The 22,306-nt window shown below is 42.5% G+C and overlaps 1 protein-coding gene and 1 long non-coding RNA gene across 2 annotated transcripts in view; both read left to right on the forward strand.

The window, feature by feature from the left end:
- Window positions 1–5,471: 5,471 nt before the first annotated feature.
- On the forward strand, window positions 5,472–8,866 carry LOC109567138 (uncharacterized). The gene is made up of 2 exons (XR_002181973.2): window positions 5,472–5,841; window positions 8,412–8,866. It is a non-coding gene; the product is annotated as an uncharacterized lncRNA (long non-coding RNA).
- A 1,110-nt stretch (window positions 8,867–9,976) lies between these two features.
- Window positions 9,977–22,306, forward strand: part of TM9SF2 (transmembrane 9 superfamily member 2) — a 51,601-nt gene continuing 39,271 nt past the window's right edge. The window contains exon 1 of the mRNA XM_019971837.2: window positions 9,977–10,326. Coding sequence (XP_019827396.2) covers window positions 10,162–10,326 — 165 coding nt within the window. The 5' untranslated portion in view covers window positions 9,977–10,161. The remainder of the gene's footprint in view (window positions 10,327–22,306) is intronic.

Genomic DNA, 22,306 nt, shown 5'->3' on the forward strand with positions numbered 1-22,306 from the left:
GACCATCCCCATGGAAAAGAAATGCAAAAAAGCAAAATGGCTGTCTGGGGAGGCCTTACAAATAGCTGTGAAAAGAAGAGAAGCGAAAAGCAAAGGAGAAAAGGAAAGATATAAGCATCTGAATGCAGAGTTCCAAAGACTAGCAAGAAGAGATAAGAAAGCCTTCTTCAGCGATCAGTGCAAAGAAATAGAGGAAAACAACAGAATGGGAAAGACTAGAGATCTCTTCAAGAAAATCAGAGATACCAAAGGAACATTTCATGCAAAGATGTGTCCCATAAAGGACAGAAATGGTATGGACCTAACAGAGGCAGAATATATTAAGAAGAGATGGCAAGAATACACAGAAGAACTGTACAAAAAAGATCTTCACGACCAAGATAATCACGATGGTGTGATCACTGACCTAGAGCCAGACATCCTGGAATGTGAAGTCAAGTGGGCCTTAGAAAGCATCACTACGAATAAAGCTAGTGGAGGTAATAGAATTCCAGTTGAGCGATTTCAAATCCTGAAAGATGATGCTGTGAAAGTGCTGCACTCAATATGCCAGCACATTTGGAAAACTCAGCAGTGGCCACAGGACTGGAAAAGGTCAGTTTTCATTCCAATCCCAAAGAAAGGCAATGCCAAAGAATGCTCAAACTACCGCACAATTGCACTCATCTCACACGCTAGTAAAGTAATGCTCAAAATTCTCCAAGCCAGGCTTCAGCACTATGTGAACTGTGAACTTCCTGATGTTCAAGCTGGTTTTAGAAAAGGCAGAGGAACCAGAGACCAAATTGCCAACATCCGCTGGATCATGGAAAAAGCAAGAGAGTTCCAGAAAAACATCTATTTCTGTTTTATTGACTATGCCAAAGCCTTTGACTGTGTGGATCACAATAAACTGTGGAAAATTCTGAAAGAGATGGGAATACCAGACCACCTGACTTGCCTCTTGAGAAATTTGTACGCAGGTCAGGAAGCAACAGTTAGAACTGGACATGGAACAACAGACTGGTTCCAAATAGGAAAAGGAGCTCGTCAAGGCTATATATTGTCACCCTGTTTATTTAACTTCTATGCAGAGTACATCGTGAGAAACGCTGGACTGGAAGAAACACAAGCTGGAATCAAGATTGCTGGGAGAAATATCAATAACCTCAGATATGCAGATGACACCACCCTTATGGCAGAAAGTGAAGAGGAACTAAAAAGCCTCTTGATGAAAGTGAAAGTGGAGAGTGAAAAAGTTGGCTTAAAGCTCAACATTCAGAAAATGAATATCATGGCTTCCTGTACCATCACTTCATGGCAGATAGATGGGGAAACAGTGGAAACAGTGTCAGACTTTATTTTTCTGGGCTCCAAAATCACTGCAGATGGTGACTGCAGCCATGAAATTAAAAGACGCTTACTCCTTGGAAGGAAAGTTATGACCAACCTAGATAGTATATTCAAAAGCAGAGACATTATTTTGCCAACAAAGGTCCGTCTAGTCAAGGCTATGGTTTTTCCTGTGGTCATGTATGGATGTGAGAGTTGGACTGTGAAGAAGGCTGATGGCCGAAGAATGGATGCCTTTGAACTGTGGTGTTGGAGAAAACCCTTGAGAGTCCCTTGGACTGCAAGGAGATCCAACCAGTCCATTCTGAAGGAGATCAGCCCTGGGATTTCTTTGGAAGGCATGATGCTAAAGCTGAAACTCCAGTACTTTGGCCACCTCATGCGAAGAGTTGACTCATTGGAAGACTCTGATGCTGGGAGGGATTGGGGACCAGAGGAGAAGGGGACGACAGAGGATGAGATGGCTGGATGGCATCACTGACTTGATGGACGTGAGTCTGAGTGAACTCCGGGAGTTTGTGATGGACAGGGAGGCCTGGCGTGCTGCAATTCATGGGGTCTCAAAGAGTCAGACATGACTGAGTGACTGATCTGATCTGATCTGATCTGAAAGGTACTCACTATCCTGATTTCGAACATCATAGATTAGTTTTGTCTGTTTTTGAACTTTAGATAAATGGAATCATACAAGTGTTTTCACTGTGTTTCTTTCACTTAGTATGTTTGTGGGATGAATACACATTGTTGTCTTTGACAGTGATTTGTCTTCGTTGCTGTATAGTAGAACGATATACTACAAGGTGTTATTCTATTCTGCTGTAGCTGGACAGTAGAATTCTATCTTGGTGAACATATCTTTTGGTGAATGTAAATAGGCATTTAGATCTAGGAGTGAAATTTCTGGGTTATAAAAATATGTGTGCAAAATAATTTTCCACCAGTTTACATACCCACTGTCAATGGATGGGCCTCTCAGTTGTTCCGCGGCCCTGTCAATACTTGGTATCGTCGGTTTTTAAATTTAAGCTCTTCTGCTGTTTATGTATCTGTGTCTCATTGAGGTTTTAATATGCAATTTCCTCATGATGAATGAAGTTAAACATCCTTTCATTTTTGTTAACCATTGGCTACTCTTCTGGTGTGTCTGTTCTATCTCTTGCCCCTTTTTCTACTTAGTTATCTTTTGTAACAGTTAATAAAAGTCCTTGTATCCTGGATATGAACATTCTGTTGGTTATATGCACAGCAAATATTGCTAAACTGCATTTAAAAGTCCAGATGGGACTTCCCTGGTGGTCTGGTGGCTAAGGCTCTGCTCTCCCACTGCAGGGGGCTTGGGTTCAATCCCTGGTTAGGGAACAAGATCCCACATGCTGCAACTAAGACTTGGCAAAACCAAATAAATAAATAAAAGATATAGGGTCATGAAATAAAACAAACAAATAGAATACTAACATTGTTCACTACCTCACTTACACGACGAAGGTGAACTATTTAAAAATCCATAAAAATTACCACAATCTGAATTTGAGGGTTCAAGTATACCCGAGTGACCCCAATTTTTTTTGCAGAAGTTTCATGAAAAAGGCAAATATATTTAGTGACACAAAGGAGTGAATGAGCAGTAGTTTATCCAGACAAGATGGCATTATCTTGGTGAAAAAGTGAAAAACAGCCCCTGACAGTTTGGGCTGGTAATCACAGCTAGGCTCTGTTGAGTATAAATGATTTCAGAGAACATGGACCTCAGCTAGGCCACTCTGACCATGATCATGATCAGGGGCCTGTTGTAATTATGTTTAAACAACAATAAAACTCTGAACATTAACCACAAAAGGACCAGACATCCCCCCGCTCAGGCTGAGAATAGTGCTTGCTGTTTCTTTACCAACTATATAGCTTTAGCCTCAGTCTAGTCTGCCCTCCTTCTAGATAAGACTTAAGATAATCAGTCTTAAGAATCTCTCCTGCTTCCTGGCAGCTTCCAATCCAGAGCAAAGCTCCACTTCTTTAAACACTCCCCCAAACCACCCAGCACAAGCCCCGAATCCTAAAATTAGTCCCTTTCTAACACCCTCTTACTGAGAAACCCCATGTTGTATATCCTTCGTTTTATCAAGCAGTAACTCATTGGAAAAGACTCTGATGCTGGGAGGGATTGGAGGCAGGAGGAGAAGGGGACGACAGAGGATGAGATAGCTGGATGGCATCACCAACTCGATGGACGTGGGTTTGGGTGAACTCCAGGAGTTGGTGATGGACAGGGAGGCCTGGCGTGCTGTGATGCATGGGGTCGCGAAGAGTCTGACACGACTGAGCGACTGAAGTGAACTAAAACTCAATAGTGACAGACATAAGCCCTGGTGTGTTCCTCCTGGTGGTCTTTGGTTGGAGGGCATTGACACTGGATTCCCCAAGTGGAATAATCCAACAGCCTGAGACTATTTACTTGTCAGGACACTAAAAACAGACTTATCTCTAGGGTGAAATTACATTAGCCACAGACACTGAAACTGATGGCTAAATGAAATGATTAATTAATAATTTAAAAAAAGAACCAGAGGAGTCAGAAAAGGCACAATTATAGACTAAAAGTAGATTAGTGGTCCCTGAAGCTGTATGTGGAAAGAGGGATTAAATGTTAAAGGTCTTGTTTGGGATGATGTTCTAAACCTATATTAGGGTGATGATGGCCGATAAATTTGCTAAAACTCATTAATTTGTATACTTAAAGTGAGTGAATTGCATGTAAAAATTATGCTTCAGTAAAGTTAACAACAGTAATTCCAGAGAAGACCAGCTACCTGAATCCAGCAAACATTCTCTCTCTGTAAGCAAACTACATGACAAGCTACGTTGTAAGCAGAAATTTGGTTAGGATGTAAATTCAGAGCAAGTCGAACTGGCTATATGTGATTAGAATACCTCCATTTACATCACAGACATACAACCACTTCAGATGTGGAGTCTTTATACTTTAGGGTTTGCCTCTGTGGCTTTCATTCTTCCACGTTCTGCTGGCTAAATAATCCTTCTTCTGGTACAATGCCTACTTTCAGCGTACAGATCAAGTTATGTTGTCCTGGGAACCACTTTTCATCTTAAAACTTCAGATATCTTGGCTCTGAACTACCATGAGTTGTGTTTACAGCCTCCAGGTCCATTTTATTTCCAAGTTGCAGTGTTCAGACTGGGAGGGAAGAGGACAATGGGTGACTTTTTGTCCCTACCACAATTTTATATCAGAAACGGAATGGCAATGAGGAGATTTTTATCTTATAAAAAATTTCTACAGGCACACAACGAGCAGGGCACAACTGCCTCTCCTGCAACGTGACACGTAGGTAAGGCTGCCAGGTAAAACATACACAAGTCCCACAGAATATTTGGGATGTACACAGACTTAAAAATTACTCATGGTTCATCTGAAACTAAAATTTAACTAAGATCCTGTATTTCATTTGCGAGTAGACATAGAAGCCCTGGGAATTACCGAAAAACATACTGTCCAAATAACTTCGGCAAAAAAAAGAGTGAAAGAACCAAACTCCAGGCTGTCAAACAGCCTTGCATCGGAGTTGGCAAAAGCTACCTGTAGCAGAGTAAAGGAGAAAAATCCTAAGTGTTAGAGCCGAATCAGAAATATTAGTTGTCTCGGGAGGAAGGGGAGAGTCACAGTCCAGGGAAGGATGGAAGGAAAACTTCATTTCTTCTCAAGAATTTCTGATCAAGAATTCCCCACTCAGCCTTTCTGCGTGGCAGCGGCCAGAGAGCAAGCGCCTACAAGGAAGGGACTCCACTTTGCGGCCTGGATGACGAACGGGGCGATTTCCCCACTCCAGTCCCAAGGCACCTGGCAGGCGCACCTGCGCTAGGTAAACGAGAGAAGCCCGCCCAGACCGGATGCGGAAGTGAGGAGTGAGCGCCACCCCGCGGCTAAGCCCCGCCCCTCGGCTGAGCAACGCCCCGGCCGCGCCCACCAGGCCAGGCCGCGCCCACCAGGCCAGGCCTCGCGGGGTGACGTGTCTGAACTGTGAAGGCGGAAGCGGGAACGAGGTCGCCGGGGTAGGAGTTGGCGAGGTGTGGCTGGCTGCTGGGCGTGCGCACGCGCAATCCGCGCAGTGGGCGGGCCAGATTGCGTCTGGAGACCGGAGACCATTGTTATAGATACAGGCTTCCCTTTTCCGGGTTTTTGCTAATGCTGAGCTCGGCGGATAGAGGTGGTGATGTGTGTAGGGAAGCGAGAAGACACGCCTTAGACACTTCTGCGGGCTGGGTCTCCAGTAGCCATTTGACGGCGAGCTGGCAGCCCGTCCCCTTTCTTTCCTCTGTGAATGGAGGATAAACGCGTGTGGAAAACGTCAGGTTTAAGTCAGCGCTGAAAGTCTGTTGTTTTTCAGTCGTTCAAGTCGTGTCCGACTTTTTGCTATCCCATTGCCTGCAGCACGCCAGTTTTCCCTGTCCTTCACCATCTCCCCGAGCTTGCTCAAACTCATGTCCATTGAATCGGTGAGGCCATCCAACCATCTCATCCTCTGTCGTCCCCTTCTCCTGCCTTCAATCTCTCCCAGCAGCAGGGTCTTTTCCAATGAGTTGGCTGATCGCATCAGGTGGTTGAAAGTCTGTGACTGTCAATTCAGATCTAGAATTGATGTGGTCTGGCCAATTCCAGTACCAATTCCAGTAGTGTTCTCCCGTTACTAGCTCCTCCTTCGTGTTCTAGATGGTACTGTAGAGGCGGGGGTGAGGCAGTCCACAAATAACCACGTTAATGCCAGGTAGCAATAAGTGTTTTGGAGTGTCAAGGTTAGGCAGAAGAGTGGAATCGAGTGATTTAAAGATTTTATGAGCTTGCTATTGTCAAGAGTGGACGCTGAGAGGCTATTGCAGGAAGTACTAGTCCGAGAGAACAGATTTTGGCTCGGACTAGAGTGTAGCTGTGGATTTGGAAAGTATTGAAAGGATTTAGTGTACTTCAGCGGCCCAGTGAACTATATTTATTTATTTATTTATTTTTGTCATGGTGTGTGATCTTTTTAATGTGTTGTTGGATTCTGATTGCTAGAATTTTGTTAAGGATTTTTGCATCTATGTTCATCAGTGATACTGGCCTGTAGTTTTCTTTTTTTGTGGAATCTTTGTCAGGTTTTGGTATTAGGGTGATGGTGGCCTCATAGAATGAGTTTGGAAGTTTACCTTCCTCTGCAATTTTCTGGAAGAGTTTGAGCAGGATAGGTGTTAGCTCTTCTCTAAATTTTTGGTAGAATTCAGCTGTGAAGCCGTCTGGACCTGGGCTTTTGTTTGCTGGAAGATTTTTGATTACAGTTTCAATTTCCGTGCTTGTGATGGGTCTGTTAAGATTTTCTATTTCTTCCTGATCCAGTTTTGGAAAGTTGTACTTTTCTAAGAATTTGTCCATTTCTTCCACGTTGTCCATTTTATTGGCATATAATTGTTGATAGTAGTCTCTTATGATCCATTGTATTTCTGTGTTGTCTGTTGTGATCTCTCCATTTTCATTTCTAATTTTATTGATTTGATTTTTCTCCCTTTGTTTCTTGATGAGTCTGGCTAATGGTTTGTCAATTTTATTTATCCTTTCAAAGAACCAGCTTTTGGCTTTGTTGATTTTTGCTATGGGCTTTTGTTTCTTTTGCATTTATTTCTGCCCTAATTTTTAAGATTTCTTTCCTTCTACTAACCCTGGGGTTCTTCATTTCTTCCTTTTCTAGTTGCTTTAGGTGTAGGGTTAGGTTATTTGACTTTTTTCTTGTTTCTTGAGGTATGCCTGTATTGCTATGAACTTTCCCCTTAGGACTGCTTTTAAAGTGTCCCACAGGTTTTGAGTTGTTGTGTTTTCATTTTCATTAGTTTCTATGCAAATTTTGATTTCTTTTTTGATTTTTTTTTCACACCATTTTATTTTATTTTTTTTACATTTTATTTTATTTTTAAACTTTACATAATTGTATTAGTTTTGCCAAATATCAAAATGAATCTGCCACAGGTATACATGTGTTCCCCATCCTGAACCCTCCTCCCTCCTCCCTCCCCATACCATCCCTCTGGGTCGTCCCAGTGCACTAGCCCCAAGCATCCAGTATCATGCATCGAACCTGGACTGGCAACTCGTTTCTTACATGATATTTTACATGTTTCAATGCCATTCTCCCAAATCTTCTTCCCAAAGAAGAAATTTAGGTTATCTTCTAGGTTTGGGGCTTGAGAAGCAGGTGATATGCAAAACAGGAGGAAAAGGTTGGGATAGGGCCAGTGAGATAGTGAAGATCAAGTATTTAGTGGCACCGCATAAACAGAAGATAGTAGACAAGAAATTTTCATTTTTCTGCCCCTTTCTAAATGTAGAGAACATTTGCTTCCTCTTATTATATTGGAAATCTCTATGACTTCAAGTATGGAAGTGTTTTCACCAGCCCAAATAAGTTCAACAAATATGTTAACTGATTTGCTCCAGGGAGAAGCGACCTAGACAGGATCCCACCGCTCAGACCCCCTCAGCCTCCTACTCACCTCCTCCCCGAACCCCAGCTTTGGTTATAAAAATGGCTCCCTTTTCTCTTTCCTCTGCCCTGCGCTTAACGTATATTCCCGCCCTCTCTCCCATTCTCCCTTAATCTTCTCAATCATCTAAAGAAGATGGACAACCTTTTCTCTACTTCCCAATTCTCCCTGTTACCTGGAACTTGATAAATTAATTTGCTCAAGGTGCGTACGTGAATGGATAGTAGTGTCCCAAAGCTGCAGTTCTTAGTGTGCACCTCTGCAAGAAAGAATTCTTCATTATTCTGGTTATCCCCACAGAATATAAATCAGTAGTTCTTAGCCTTTTGCTTGGTCATAGATTCCTTTGAAAATTTAATAAATGTTATAAAATTTCCGGGGCGGGGGGGCGGGGAACGTGCAGATACTCACAAGAATTTAGATAGGGTTGCACGGGGCTCCACACTTTTCTGAATTATCCCTCTTAGCAAACTTGCCCATTCTTGAATTCTGAGCTGGGGGTACATCTGGGTTATAATTCCTTGCTATGTGGTCTAAATAGATGGCTTCTTCTGCAGATTTGATCGAAAGTTAAACATCAGAGGAATGGACTTCGTGAACAAAAACTGTGGCCCATACTTCCAGTCTGCAAGGATCAAGCCATTTGCTACTGCAGTCAACCAACAACAGTGCACCCTGAGGGGAACTCAGGATGGAGAAAAATCAATATTCTGTGCTTCGGAGCCTGGCCCTGGATAGTTAAGATGCGTATCTAAGGAATAATTTCACTGAACTCAGATGCTTGCATCTGCTCATATGTACAAAAACACTAAAATCTTTAACTTGAGATGTCTATTCTTTGTGATTAGCAGTAACCTTTGGATATTGGCCTAGCTATTTTGTTCCAGCCAAAAAACTCATATACATCCTGTCTCCTCCCTTACCTCTTGAGACCGGTTCTTCAGAGCTATCTGAGAGGGGGTTTTCTATGCTATGTTCCTTAGTAAGTTCCCTGAATAAAACTTAAAACTTCCATGTTGTGTGTTTTCTTTTGTCACCAAAAGCAAGTTTCTCCTGGAACAGTGTACCACACAAACACACACAAGTACGTTGTGCACACACTAGCACAGGCAGCGCATCGCTTCAGTAGGAAAAGTGACAGAAATTTGCTCAAGTATGATCATACCAGATTTCTATTTTGCATGAACTACATTTCTCACTGGGCTCTAGAGTATGCCCATGTCTTCCTTTGTAAAGAAATGTCAACCTTATCTTCCCCTACTTGCCTAGTCCATTTTCCTCCCCACCTCATTTCCACTCACCCTTAAGGGGAGTCTTATTTAGTCTATGCAAACACTATGCAAAAAACAAACTGTCCCACGCAAGGAGCCACTGCATCCAGTGCTGGGAACCGGACCCTGCAAACACCTCTGAGTAGCTATTTGAAGATGGGCAGCTGGTTTCTCCCCTCTTTTTTTCCTTATCCTGTACCTACTGCTACTGCTAAGTCGCTTCAGTCGTGTCCGACTGTGCGACCCCATAGACGGCAGCCCACCAGGCTCCCCCGTCCCTGGGATTCTCCAGGCAAGAACACTGCAGTGGGTTGCCATTTCCTTCTCCAATGCATGAAAGTGAAAAGTGAAAGTGAAGTCGCTGAGTCTTGTCCGACTCTTAGCGACCCCATGGACTGCGGCCCACCAGGCTCCTCCGTCCATGGGATTTTCCAGGCAAGAGTGCTGGAGTGGGGTGCCATTGCCTTCTCCGATCCTGCACCTAACCGTCTCCCAAACTTCTTCCCTCCGCCAACTCATCCTTCATCAGCAAGTACTTTGTGTAATATTACAAGTCCGTAATGGGGGTTGGTGTGCCTCAAGCACTGAGGCGAGGAAAACTGGGAAAATGAGGCATGGCAGCAAGCCTGGGGCGCTGGGCAAGAGAGACACGCTCCCCGACGCCCCAAGGGGGCTCCAGATCGGAATTTGGAATCGGAATGCGGGCGCTGGAACCTCTCTCGTAGCAACAGCCCTAGCTGGCCCGCCGAAAACACGGAAAGTGGATTTCCTCGCCGCTCCCTCCCAGAAACTCCCCGGAGCGCTCGCGGCCGCTCGCACGGAGCATGTGCGGGCGGCCTCGCGCATGCGCCGTAGAGGTCCGGGTCGGTTCTGTTGCGGAACCCGCGCCGTCTCCTAGAGCCACCGGAACTCTCCGTCGCGGGGACGGCCTCCTTCAGCTTGGGCGGCCTGCTCGTCGTCTCCGAGCCTCGCCCCCGTCCCTCCTTCCCTCTTTTCCGCCCCGCGGCTCGGCCGCCTTTTCCCCGAGACAGCCGTCATGAGCGCGAGGCTACCGGCGCCGTGTCCCCCTCGGTGGTGGTTGCTGCTGTCGCTGCTACTGCTGGGGGCGGCCCCGGGCCCGCGTCGGGGCGCCGCTTTCTACCTGCCCGGCCTGGCGCCCGTCAACTTCTGCGAGGAAGAGAAGAAGACCGACGAGTGCAAGGTGGGCGCGGCCCGGCGGACAACACCCCCCTCACCCTGCCCTGGGGGGAGCCGGGGTCCGAGGGGAAGGGGGCGTAGCCGCTGTGGGGCGGGGGTTGCGGTCGGTGTCGCCCCTCAGAAGTGCGGGGCCGTGGGTCGGTGGCGGCTCCGAAACGGCCTCGGTGAGCGGCGGGGGTAGGTTGTGGAGGACTTGGTGGGCCTCGGCGCGCCTCAGGTCTGGCGGGGCCAGGTCGAGCGAGCAGGTGTGTGTGTGTGTGTGTGTGTGTGTATGTGTGTGTGAGTGAGTGAACCGGGGACAGTGAGCTGTGTGCGGGTTGGTGAGCGCTCCACGGATAAGAGGGTGTGTTTGCGCCAAGGAAGGGGCCCTCGCCAGGTCTTGCAGGAACTCTTTGATCTCCTGGCTTCCTAAATTTTCTACTTTTCTGGAATCCTGGTCGGTTATGAGGTCTTGTGCTTTCTAGGACTTGGGGTTGGGGGGGGTGTATTTTTAACCTCAAGATTAGGAGTCGCTTCCTTATTTGTGGAGTTTTTACACCCAGAACCGTGTGAATTGCGTTTAATAAAGAGTTGTTGTGATGGCTGAGACCGTTCATGTCTTAACCTTTTAAGTGTGTTAAAAAAAAAAAGTTTTTAGTATGCAAATATATATATATATAAGATCCCCCTGTTCAGTTTCTTTAAGACGATTTTGAACACTTTAAAGAAGCAGGCGACAGGAGAAGGCGACGTTTTCTTCTTCCTAGGGCAGACCTTGAAAACTTTGTAATCTCTTAACGACCTTAAACCCAAGGCTTTCAGTTTAACTACTTTGTAAAAGAGACATAAGTAACCTGTTTCGGGGTTATTCGGCATAGGGCAGGACAGTATACCTATGCAATTATTTTAGATGGCTAAAACTTACCCTTTGGGGCGCGAGAAAAGTCTTTGAAACCGTTAATAATTTTAACAATTCAAATAGTCCTTCAGCAGACGTTTACAATCTATAAATAGGTTTATTTACTAAGTTTGAATTTTTTAAGCTGGTGTTAATTTTATTACTACTAGCTTTACTATAGTTGTGAATTTTGAGCTTATTTTAGGGCACTAAAGAAGCTGTTAAATTTTTCATGGCATTTTACAGTTTCTGTTTAAAAAATTGGATCCTTGAAAATATTTGAAGATCTTTAAATTCCACGCAGGTTAACGGCGCTTCAGTACTGTAACTCCGGTACCTTGCAGTGCAAGGCGCTTTCACTCTTAGAGTTCTGGCTGAAAAAAACCCAAACAAACAGTGCTTCCAAATGGAAGAGAGAGCTTGTCCCACAAGCACACTGGTTTTTCCAGTAAATATTGTAGTAACCAGCCTTTAAAACTTAGTGTTTGGTCTTTAAACTTAACAGCAATTGTGTATTGTATAACTAGTGCCTATAGAGACAGAAATATTCCTGTCTCCTAGGAAACTCAAAGGTCATAAGCTTATGACAGATTATCAGAATGTGATGTTATAAAAGATGTATGTCCAAAGTGCTCTGAAACACAATGAGGAAACATCTGTGGATTGGAGTCTTCAGGGAAAGCTGCAGAGAGGAAGTGACATTTGAGATGGACTTCAAACATGAGTATGAGTGAAATTTACAGGTGTTCTTCCAGTTAGGTAATGGTTAGGTAATTTTGTTTCCTCAGTTAGGTAATTTTGTTTCCTCGACAGGTCCTTTTAGGTAGCTACTTTTAAAACTTTTAAAATAGTAAACTCTTGATTAATTTCAGGGAGTCCTTTTGGCCTTTTCATTCTCACAGATGTAGGAATAAAACAGGCAAGACAGATCATGTTTGATTTCTGAGATGTTTGGATTTCTTCTGTGTGGCCAGCTGCATTCACATCTTGGTCAGTGGTAGCAAATATCAGACCAGTACAAAGATGTACTTTTAACACTTTTCCCCTAGAATTTGACTAATTGGTTTAGGGAATTTAAAGTATACTTTAACATTTCTTCTCTTTGCCTCTCAAAGGAGAAAAACAATAAACAGTCTAAACTTTCATTACATCAATCAGGGAATTAATAATTTTTTCTCATCATTCCACGTTTGTTAAGGAAGACAGTCTTCTGTACACTGTTAGAAAAACATTTTTAAAATTGGAACTGGAATTGTGACGTGGGAATAATTATAAATATATTGAAATCTATTAAAATGATAAATATTATAATAATTATTATAAATGATTATTTCCAGAAGATGCTTTTCAGTTCAGTCGCTCAGTTGTGTCTGACTCTTTGCAACCCCATGAACTGCAGCATGCCAGGCCTCTCTGTCCGTCACCAACTCCCGGAGTTCACCCAAACCCATGTCCACTGAGTCGGTGATGCCATCCAACCACCTCATCCTCTGTCGTCCCCTTCTCCTCTTGCCCTCAATCTTTCCCAGCATCAGGGTCTTTTCAAATGAGTCAGCTTTTCACATCAGGTGGCCAAAGTATTGGAGTTTCAGCTTCAAAATCAGTCCTACCAATGAACACCCAGGACTGATCTCCTTTAGGATGGACTGGTTGGATCTCCTTGCAGTCCAAGGGACTCTCAAGAGTATTCTCCAACACCACAGCTCAAAAGCATCAATTCTTCAGCGCTCAGCTTTCTTTATAGTCCAACTCTCACATCCATACACGACTACTGGAAAAACCATAGCCTTGACTAGATGGACCTTTGTTGACAAAGTAATGTCTCTGCTTTTGAATATGCTATCTAGGTTGGTCATAACTTTGCTTCCAAGGAGTAAGCATCTTTTAATTTGATGGCTGCAATCACCATCTGCAGTGATTTTATGTTAGGAAATCAGGAGTTGGATGAACTGGGCAGGTCATTGATAACCATTTCCATCAGTTTTTTTTCCATCTGTAAAATAGAGATTATCATATATGCTTGTTATATGGTGGTGGTGGTTTAGTCCCACCTAAGTTGTGTCCCAACTCTCTGCCCATGGGATTTCCCAGGCAAGAATCCTGGAATGGATTGCCATTTTCTTCTCCAGGGGATCTTACTGACCCAGGGATTGAATCTGGGTCTCCTGCATTACAGACAGATTCTTTACTGGCTGAGCCAATACACACTGCTTATTATATATTCCCCTTGAAGGATATTTTGCCTTCACTAGAGAGAAAGTACAGTACTTATCATTGTTGCAGTATTATGCAATATTCATAGCTATAGAGATGAATCAAGTTTATCTTCAGGGTAACAGTAATTTATGGGCTATAGTCTTTACATATCCTGTGAAGTCCATGTCCTGTATCTGGCTCACTATGTATACTGAGAGACAGTCAAAAGAACCCTGAGGATTCAGTTATTTTCTCCTCTCAGAATTATTTTATGTTCAATTTACTATCATAGAATCAGGAATCTAGTGAACATCAAATCCTATTCATATTTTTCTAGCTTCTGATTTATGATCTTCATTTACCTTTATAAATAGTGTGACTGTGTTCTGTGGCTTTTTGTGTGTGTGTATGATTTTTTTTTAAGCTTGGTATCATTACATATACATTTGAGCATCAACGTAGTGCACGTTTTCATGAGGTTTTTATTGAATATATAGTATTTCATTGTGTTAGTATACTATGGTTTATTTCTTGCTTACAGGGCATTTAGATTGGTCCCGATTTTTCTCTACTATAAGTAACATTGCTAGGATGTATTTAGCAGGAATTACTTGCATATTCACAAATTACTTGTTCAAAGGCAAGAAACAATTTTATAGCCCTATTTAATATCACCAGGTTTTTTCCAAGAAAGATTTGATTTACAGTGCCTGTATGTATGCTAAGTTGCTTCAGCTGTGTCCTACTCTGACCCCATGGGCTCTGTCCTTGGGATTCTCACGGGCAGTCATACTGCAGCAGTTGCCACGCCCTCCTCCAGGGGATCTTCCTGACCCAGGATTCAGACCTGCGTCTCTGTCTCCTGCATTGGTAGGCGGGTAGTTTACCACCAGCACCACCTGGGAAGACTGTCACGAGCTAAATGACTCCCTCCGTCTCCTCAGTATTTTATAGTTTTTATTTATAAATTTAATAGCTTTGTCATGGTACCCAAAACAGTTTTTTAGTGCTGCATTACTTTTGCTGCTATTGAGGTTTTTCTTTTAATTTTTTTCTCTTATTTTGTTAGTTTTTGAAGCCACAGTATTAAAGAATTAAAGCATGGTGTAAAGGTTCATCTAGTCAAGGCTATGGTTTTTCCTGTGGTCATGTATGGATGTGAGAGTTGGACTGTGAAGAAGGCTGAGCGCCGAAGAATTGATGCTTTTGAACTGTGGTGTTGGAGAAGACTCTTGAGAGTCCCTTGGACTGCAAGGAGATCCAACCAGTCCATTCTGAAGGAGATCAGCCCTGGGATTTCTTTGGAAGGAAGGATGCTAAAGCTGAAACTCCAGTAGTTTGGCCACCTCATACGAAGAGTTGACTCATTGGAAAAGACTCTAATGCTGGGAGGGATTGGGGGCAGGAGGAGAAGGGGACGACAGAGGATGAGATGGCTGGATGGCATCACTGACTCTATGGATGTGAGTCTGAGTGAACTCCGGGTGTTGGTGATGCACAGGGAGGCCTGGCGTGCTGCGATTCATGGGGTTGCAAAGAGTTGGACGCGACTGAGCGACTGATCTGATCTGATCTGATTCCTTTCCTCTAGCATTTTACTTTCTTAAACTCAGGGGATAATGTGTTGACAACAATAAGCAGAATAAGCCCTGGTCAAGAGTGAATAGATCTTCACAGGGTAAAATGTGCAGTTAGCTTTAGACTGAGTTTTAAGACTTCCCTAGTGGCTCAGATGGTAAAGTGTTTGTCTACAATTCGGGAGACCCGGGTTCAATCCCTAGGTTGGGAAGATCCCCTGGACAAGGAAATGGCAATCCACTCCAGTACTATTGCCTGGAAAATCCCATGGACAGAGGAACCTGGTAGGCTACAGTCCATGGGGTCGCAAAGAGTTGGACACGACTGAGCGACTTCACTTAAGTGTACTGAGTGGCATTCTAATGACTAATAGCTGAAGATTAGTGAGCAGTTCACCCTTGCTGCTTTTAACTTTCAAGCAATTATTTAATGGCTTGTGATGTTCTTAGATGAAAGATTAACATTTTCTTTCCTGTCTAGTAAGGGGAAATGACCAAATGTACCCCCTAGTGGTTAAGAAAAAAAATTTGAATTAGTTTAACAACTTTTTTAATTAAAAAAAAATCAGAATCTCACTTTTAAATATCCTTTCTTGGTAGTTATTTTTAGAAGCTTTTAATAAATTCTGTGTCTGTTATTTTGGGAGCAGTTGCATTTTATTGTAGAATTAGTCAAATTTAAGAAAACAGTTCTAAATGTTCTGAACAGATACAAGAATGAACATTCATTTACGTGTTTTAACTTGACCATAGAGACAGTTTGGAGATTTTGAAATATTTAAAGAAAAAATATTTACACGTGTGTGTGCATGTTCAGTCACTTCAGTCGAGTCCAACTCTTTGCGACCCTATTGAGCGTAGCCTGCCAGGCCATTTTGTCCATGGAATCCTCCAGGCAAGAATACTGGAGTGGGTAGCCATTCTCTTCTCCAGGGGATCTTTCCAACCCAGGGATCAAACACGCGTCTCCATTGCGGGCAGATTCTTTACTGTCTAAGCCACGAAGGAAACTCCTTTTTTTTTTTTTTGCATGAAATTGTTTTAAATCTGTGGTTGTTCATTATAGTGGATGTGAAAGCTAGGATTAGGAAAGCAGGCATGATTGATATAGATAAAATACGGTCCTACTGTCTCTGGCTCTCCATAGAAGGAAGCCCTGCAAGAGGTGTGTTCTTGAACAAGACCGCAGCCATGTGCTGCACATGCAGACACACATAAGTTCTAGAAACTGGTCTGTGCTCTTTCAGCCTCAGAGCCCAGTTCCGGAAACCCCTGCTTTGACTCTGGCTTGCAGTGTACTATCACCACGCCCTCTTAGTCAGTGTTGTTCTCTAGTTAATTGTAGCTCCTGCCTGTCTGTGCTCTGTGAGGCCATTCTTTGTTGCCATGAAAATTAACTAAGTATCTATGAAAAGCTTTGTGAGAAATTGGTGAATGTATTTTTCTCTAAGAGAGTTCTTCTTACTCTGACCTTTGATTCTTATTTAGTGCCCTTTACTAATAACAGTGATAGAGACTGCAGTTTGTATACTTTGTGTGTGCCAGGTGTGTATTAACCTTAGTTGATCCTCAGAACAGTCCTGTGGTTTTTAGATGGGGACCCTGAAGGCTGGGTAGGATGCAGTGCCCTCTAGTCAGGACGAATTGAAGCTGCGGCTCCAGGAGTGTGTGAGTTCGAAGCCTGGGCTCTTCACGTTGGAATCCTCCTGGGTCTGCGGGCTGAGCAGGTACCTCTTCTGCTGCCCCACCTGCAGATGCCCAGCTGCTTGTAATCCTGGACTTGCACAGTTGCTGCACTTACAACAAAAAGCTCTTTACCTACGTAATCAGTTTTTAACCAGTCACATTTTATATGTCTGCTCCTTCCTTTGATACAGTCTAAAGTTGAAATTTTATTTTTTGATGGGGAGTGGAGAAAGAACCTTAGGATCTAGGAGAGTAGTTTCTGGGCCCTGTTGGTGAGGTAACTCAGAATTTATGAATTCCAGCACGTCTGTTGGGATTTGTAAATTACATCCGAGTTAAGGTTTTCCTTCTTTAGACATTTTCCTACTATGGACTTCTCCAATATTAAAGTAGTTGAAGCTTCCATAGTTTTCCTTTCCTATGGCTATACCTTGGCTTTCCCCACTGGCTCAGCTGGTAAAGAACCCACCTGCTGATGCAGGAGATGCAAGAGACAGGAGTTCGATCCCTAGGTCAGGAAGATCCCCTGGCGAAGGAAATGGCAACCCACTCCAGTATTCTTGCCTGGGAAATCCCATGGACAGAGGAGCCTGGCAGGCTATAGTCCATGGGGGTCACAACAGTCAGACATGACTTAGTGGGTGTGCACACATACCTTGGTATCTCAGATCTTTTTGTAACTTGTCACTTGCATTGATCATTGTACAGAGTGCCTTTTTTTTTTCTTTTCTTGGCCTTGCTGAGCCTTCATTGCTGCGTTCAGGCTTTCTCTAGTGTGGTGAGCAGGACCTACTCTGTATAAATTGTGGTGCATGGGCTTCTCATTGCTGTGGCTTCTCTTGCAGAGCACAGGCTCTAGGGCGAAGCGGGCTCAGTAGTTGTGGCACACAGGCTTCGTTGCTCCATGGCATGTGGAATCTTCCCGGACCAGGGATCGAACCTGTGTCCCCTGCGTTGGCAGGCAGATTCTTAACCACTGGACCACCAGGGAAGTCCCCAAAGTCAAATTTCTTCCCTGAGCTTTCCCTCTACCTTGAAAAACAATAGTAGGTGTAAGATGGGACACATGTGATGGCAATTGTAAAAGCAGAATCAAAACAAAGGAACAAGGAAATGGGAAATTCGGTCCTATAGCAAGATGTACCTTGAAGCCATAAAGTAGGGTGTAGTTGTGACCAAGGAGAAGGAAATAGCAGCCCACTCCAGTATTCTTGCCTAGAGAATCCCGTAGGGTCGCCCAGAGTCAGACACGACTGAACCGACTTAGCAACAGCAGTTGTAACCAAAGTTGGTGTCAGAAGTGGAATGGGCAGATGGGGACTAGAAATAAAATTGTACGTTTGGGAGGAGAAGGATTTAGAAGGGAGATGATAGAACTCTCTATAAAAATATTTTCATAAAAGATTTCTTAGGGTGGTGTTGTAATCAGTCTTGTTTTGTCTGTGTCTTGCTTTAGGATTACTCTGTACCTTTCTTATGTTGTCACAACTTTTCATGCTTGTAATAACTCATCTTGGGGCAGTCTGAAAGTGGGGATGTTGAAAGTAACCTTAAGACTCTTCAGGAGTTGGCGATCTCTAAGGCAAATTTCCAGATGGAAATGTATTTAATTAATGTAGGGATGCGAAATAAAGATGTTTAGAATGAAAAATGACCCTAAAGTTAATCAAATACTGCTCTCTTATAGCGATTGCCATTTTAATAAAAAAGCAAACTAAATCCCATAGATTTAGAAAACTAACTCCCAGTAGCTACCCCCAGAACACGTAAATAGCTTTGTCACTTTTTTCTTTTACTTCCTTCAATGAATGCCCTCTCTCCCACACCTGGATTATAAATTCTTTAAAAGGCAAAGCATTCATGCGTTTTATTTTATTATAGCATTCACAGTGTCTAATACAGGACATTATGGGCTTTGAATAAATGTGTTGATTGAATGAATTTCTCATGGTTTTTCAGGATTTGTCGTTGTAAGTGTTCTTTGGTTTTCACATGCATTGCAAATTTTAGTATTTCCCCCAATTTATTACTTCTTTTGAAGTCATCCTTCCTGCTTCTGACATGTTTCCACACTAAATTTTACTCTTTCATCTTTATTTCTTATCGCTTTCATTTGGCTTCTGTCACTTCATAATATGACTGAAGTCCACTCTTATCTTTAAAGCCTTTTCTTTTTCCAACTTTTAACTGCAGCAATTTTCAAAATTCAGAAGAGTTGAAAGAATAATGATCAGTATATCCACCGCTTAGCCCTCTAGAACCAACGTTTGTTTAAATTTTCTTCTGTTTGTTTTATCTATGTGTGCACTTAACATTTTTTAGAGACAAATGTCATGTTTGTAGCGTACTTTTGCCCTTCATGAAACCACATACACTCACTGGCAGTCTTAATTCCTTTCTCCTTTCTTGTGATTTTTAACATTTATCCTACTGTCGTATTATGAAGATCTAGTAATACTATTTTTATGATACTTATAATACTTTTGAGATTCCTTGTTTGATTGTAACAGTCAGTGTTTAAAATAGAGTGTTATAAATGTAGCATATTTACAAATATATTGTAAGTTGCTATATTCTGTGTGAAAAGGTATCATTCATTTTAATTTACAGTTCTTATTGTGCTTTATTTTTTAATTTTTTTAATTAAAAAACATTCTTTTGTCATGCCCAGAGCACGTGGGATCTTAATTCCTCCACCAGGCATCGAACTCTCACCTCCTGCCATGGTCTTCACCACTGGACTATAAGGGAAGTTCCCTTAGAATGTTTTAAATGAGATGTCTTAAATTTTCAAAATCTCACAATGTAAAAAAGGTAGGATGAATGAAAGTGCTACAAAAATAGCCAAGAGGAACTGAATAGCCAAGATGTGTTTGATTAGTTCATCAAATGACAGGGAAAGGTCCATAATTTAGTGGTGATATCAATGATGGACCAACTTTCCTGTAAAAGTAATTGGAAAAGTGTCAGAAGGAGAAAAATGGAGGACTGAGAGCAGCAGAAATTAAAAGTGGTAGCAGCAGTTCATTACTTGCTTTTCTGAACCAGCAGTCCAGTTTTTGAACTTTTTTCTTTGTCTTAAAGCAGAGCAAGTAATCCCTAGGTCGTAAGGTTATTATGAGAGTTGTGCTTGATAATTATTACCTTCCCCTTCCCTAGACTAATAGCCAAGAAGGGAGTAATGAATAGGCATAAACAGTAAATGAGAAGCCACTGTCCTTAGTATCTTTAATGAGCGGGAGATGGGACAGCCTCTCCCAGAAACCCTCAAGGTTATCCCTACACTGATAGGTATATAGATTGAAGAAGGTCCAGTTCCTCTTAAATAATAGACAGTAATAGCGATCTTTAGCTTACAGTTAAGCATTTATTGTTATAGTTTAGTCACTAAGTCGTGTCCAACTCTTTTGTGACCCCACGGACTCTAGCCTACTGTCCATGGGATTTCCCAGGCAAGAATACTGGAATGGGTTGCCATTCCCTTCTCCAGGGGATCTTCGTCACCCAGGGATTGAACCCCTATCTCCTGAATTGGCAGGCAAGTTCTTTGCTGCTGAGCCACCAGAGCTCCCAATTAGACATTTAATTTATTAGTTACTGTGTGACAACTATGAACCTGTATTGTTTTCTTTTTTATTATTACATCATTCATTCTTCACATTCAAAATTACTTGCCCATAAGCACATGTTTATTAACAATAGACCTAGGATTTGAAATGAATCCAGAAGTCTAACTCTATTCTCCCTCCATACTGAAGTTTTGTTCTCTATTTGTATGTTGTGTGTTAGTTTTTGTTTAGATGAAAGATTTGTGGGAAGGATTTTTTTTTTTTTTTTGCTGTTTTGGAAAATTTTGTGGACAGCCCTCCACAAATTGTAGACATCCTTATAAATCATAAACCAAGAATGAAATATGTTTCTTAGGTGATGTTAACATTTTTGTTATTAGGAGTAGAATTCGAAGCTACTTTACCAGGTAAGGAAAAGTTGATAGGTAAATTTAATGGGATGTTGTTACTAGACAAAATGCCAAGTGTGAGATGGATAAAAACTAGTAATGTACAACTAAGAAAATAACGAGGGAGAGTGTGTGAGTCTTTGGGCTCTAGCCTGAGATGGAGTAAGTGTGGTTATAATCAGTTTAAATGATGCTAAATTTTATAAACAGAAGACTAGCAGGATGTCTAGAAGAGAAATTTTCCTGGCTTCTAGAGCTTGATTCAGAGATTTAAAGTAGACTTAGAGGAAGCCAGTGAATTTGATTTCTAAAGTTGTGACAAGATAGTTTTTTTAAAAGGTTAAACTGGAATTTAAAGTGTTGTGGGTTTCCTAAAGGGGAGTGAAGTAGGGAGTAAACCATCAGTTCAGTTCAGTTCATTCACTCAGTTGTGTCCGATTCTTTGCAACCCCATGGACTGCAGCACGCCAGGCCTCCCTGTCCATCACCAACTCCCAGAGCTTACTCAAACTCATGTCCATTGAGTCGGTGATACCATCCAACCATCTCATCCTCTGTTGTCCCCTTCTCCTCCCACCTTCGATCTTTCCCAGTATCAGTCTTTTCAAATGAGTCAGTTCTTTGGATCAGGTAGCCAAAGTATTGGAGTTTCAGCTTCAGCATCAGTCCTTCCAATGAAAATTCAGGACTGATTGCCTTTAGGATAGACTGGTTGGATCTCCTTGCAGTCCAAGGGACTCACAAGAGTCTTCTCCAACACCACAGTTCAAAAGCATCAATTCTTTGGCGCTCAGCTTTCTTTATAGTCCAACTCTCACATCCGTACATGACTACTGGAAAAACCATAGCCTTGACTAGATGGACCTTTGTTGGCAAAGTAATGTCTCTGCTTTTGAATATGCTGTCTAGGTTGGTCATAACTTTCCTTTCAAGGAGTAAGCATCTTTTAATTTCATGGCTGCAGTCACCATCTGCAGTGATTTTGGAGCCTAAGAAAAGAAAGTCTGTCACTGTTTCCACTGTTTACCCATCTGTTTGCCATGAAGTGATGGGACCAGATGCCATGATCTTCATTTTCTGAATGTTGAGCTTTAAGCCAACTTTTTCACTCTCCACTTTCACTTTCATCAAGAGACTCTAGTTCTTCGCTTTCTGCCATAAGGGTGGTGTCATCTGCATATCTGAGGTTATTGATATTTCTCCCAGCAGTCTTGATTCCAGCTTGTGCTTCATCCAGCTCAGTGTTTCTCTTTATGTACTCTGCATATAAGTTAAATAAGCAGGATGACAACATACAGCCTTGACATACACCTTTTCCTATTTGGAAAGCAGTCTGTTGTTCCATGTCCAGTTCTAACTGTTGCTTCCTGACCTACATACAGATTTCTCAAGAGGCAGGTCAGGTGGTCTGGTATTCCCATCTCTTTAAGAATTTTCTACAGTTTGATGTGATCCACACAGTCAAAGGCTTTGGCATAGTAAGTAAAGCAGAAATAGATGTTTTTCTGGAACTCTTGCTTTTTCGATGATCCAACAGGTGTTGGCAATTTGATCTCTGGTTCCTCTGCCTTTTCTAAATCCAGCTTGAACATCTGGAAGTTCACGGTTCATGTATTGTTGAAGCCTGGCTTGGAGAATAAACCATGGGGAATGGTAAAAGGGGAGACAGACTTCCAGAAGTATCTGAGGC

Source organism: Bos indicus, chromosome 12 (assembly GCF_029378745.1).
Source record: "Bos indicus isolate NIAB-ARS_2022 breed Sahiwal x Tharparkar chromosome 12, NIAB-ARS_B.indTharparkar_mat_pri_1.0, whole genome shotgun sequence".
In the NCBI taxonomy this organism is placed as follows: Eukaryota; Metazoa; Chordata; class Mammalia; order Artiodactyla; family Bovidae; genus Bos; species Bos indicus.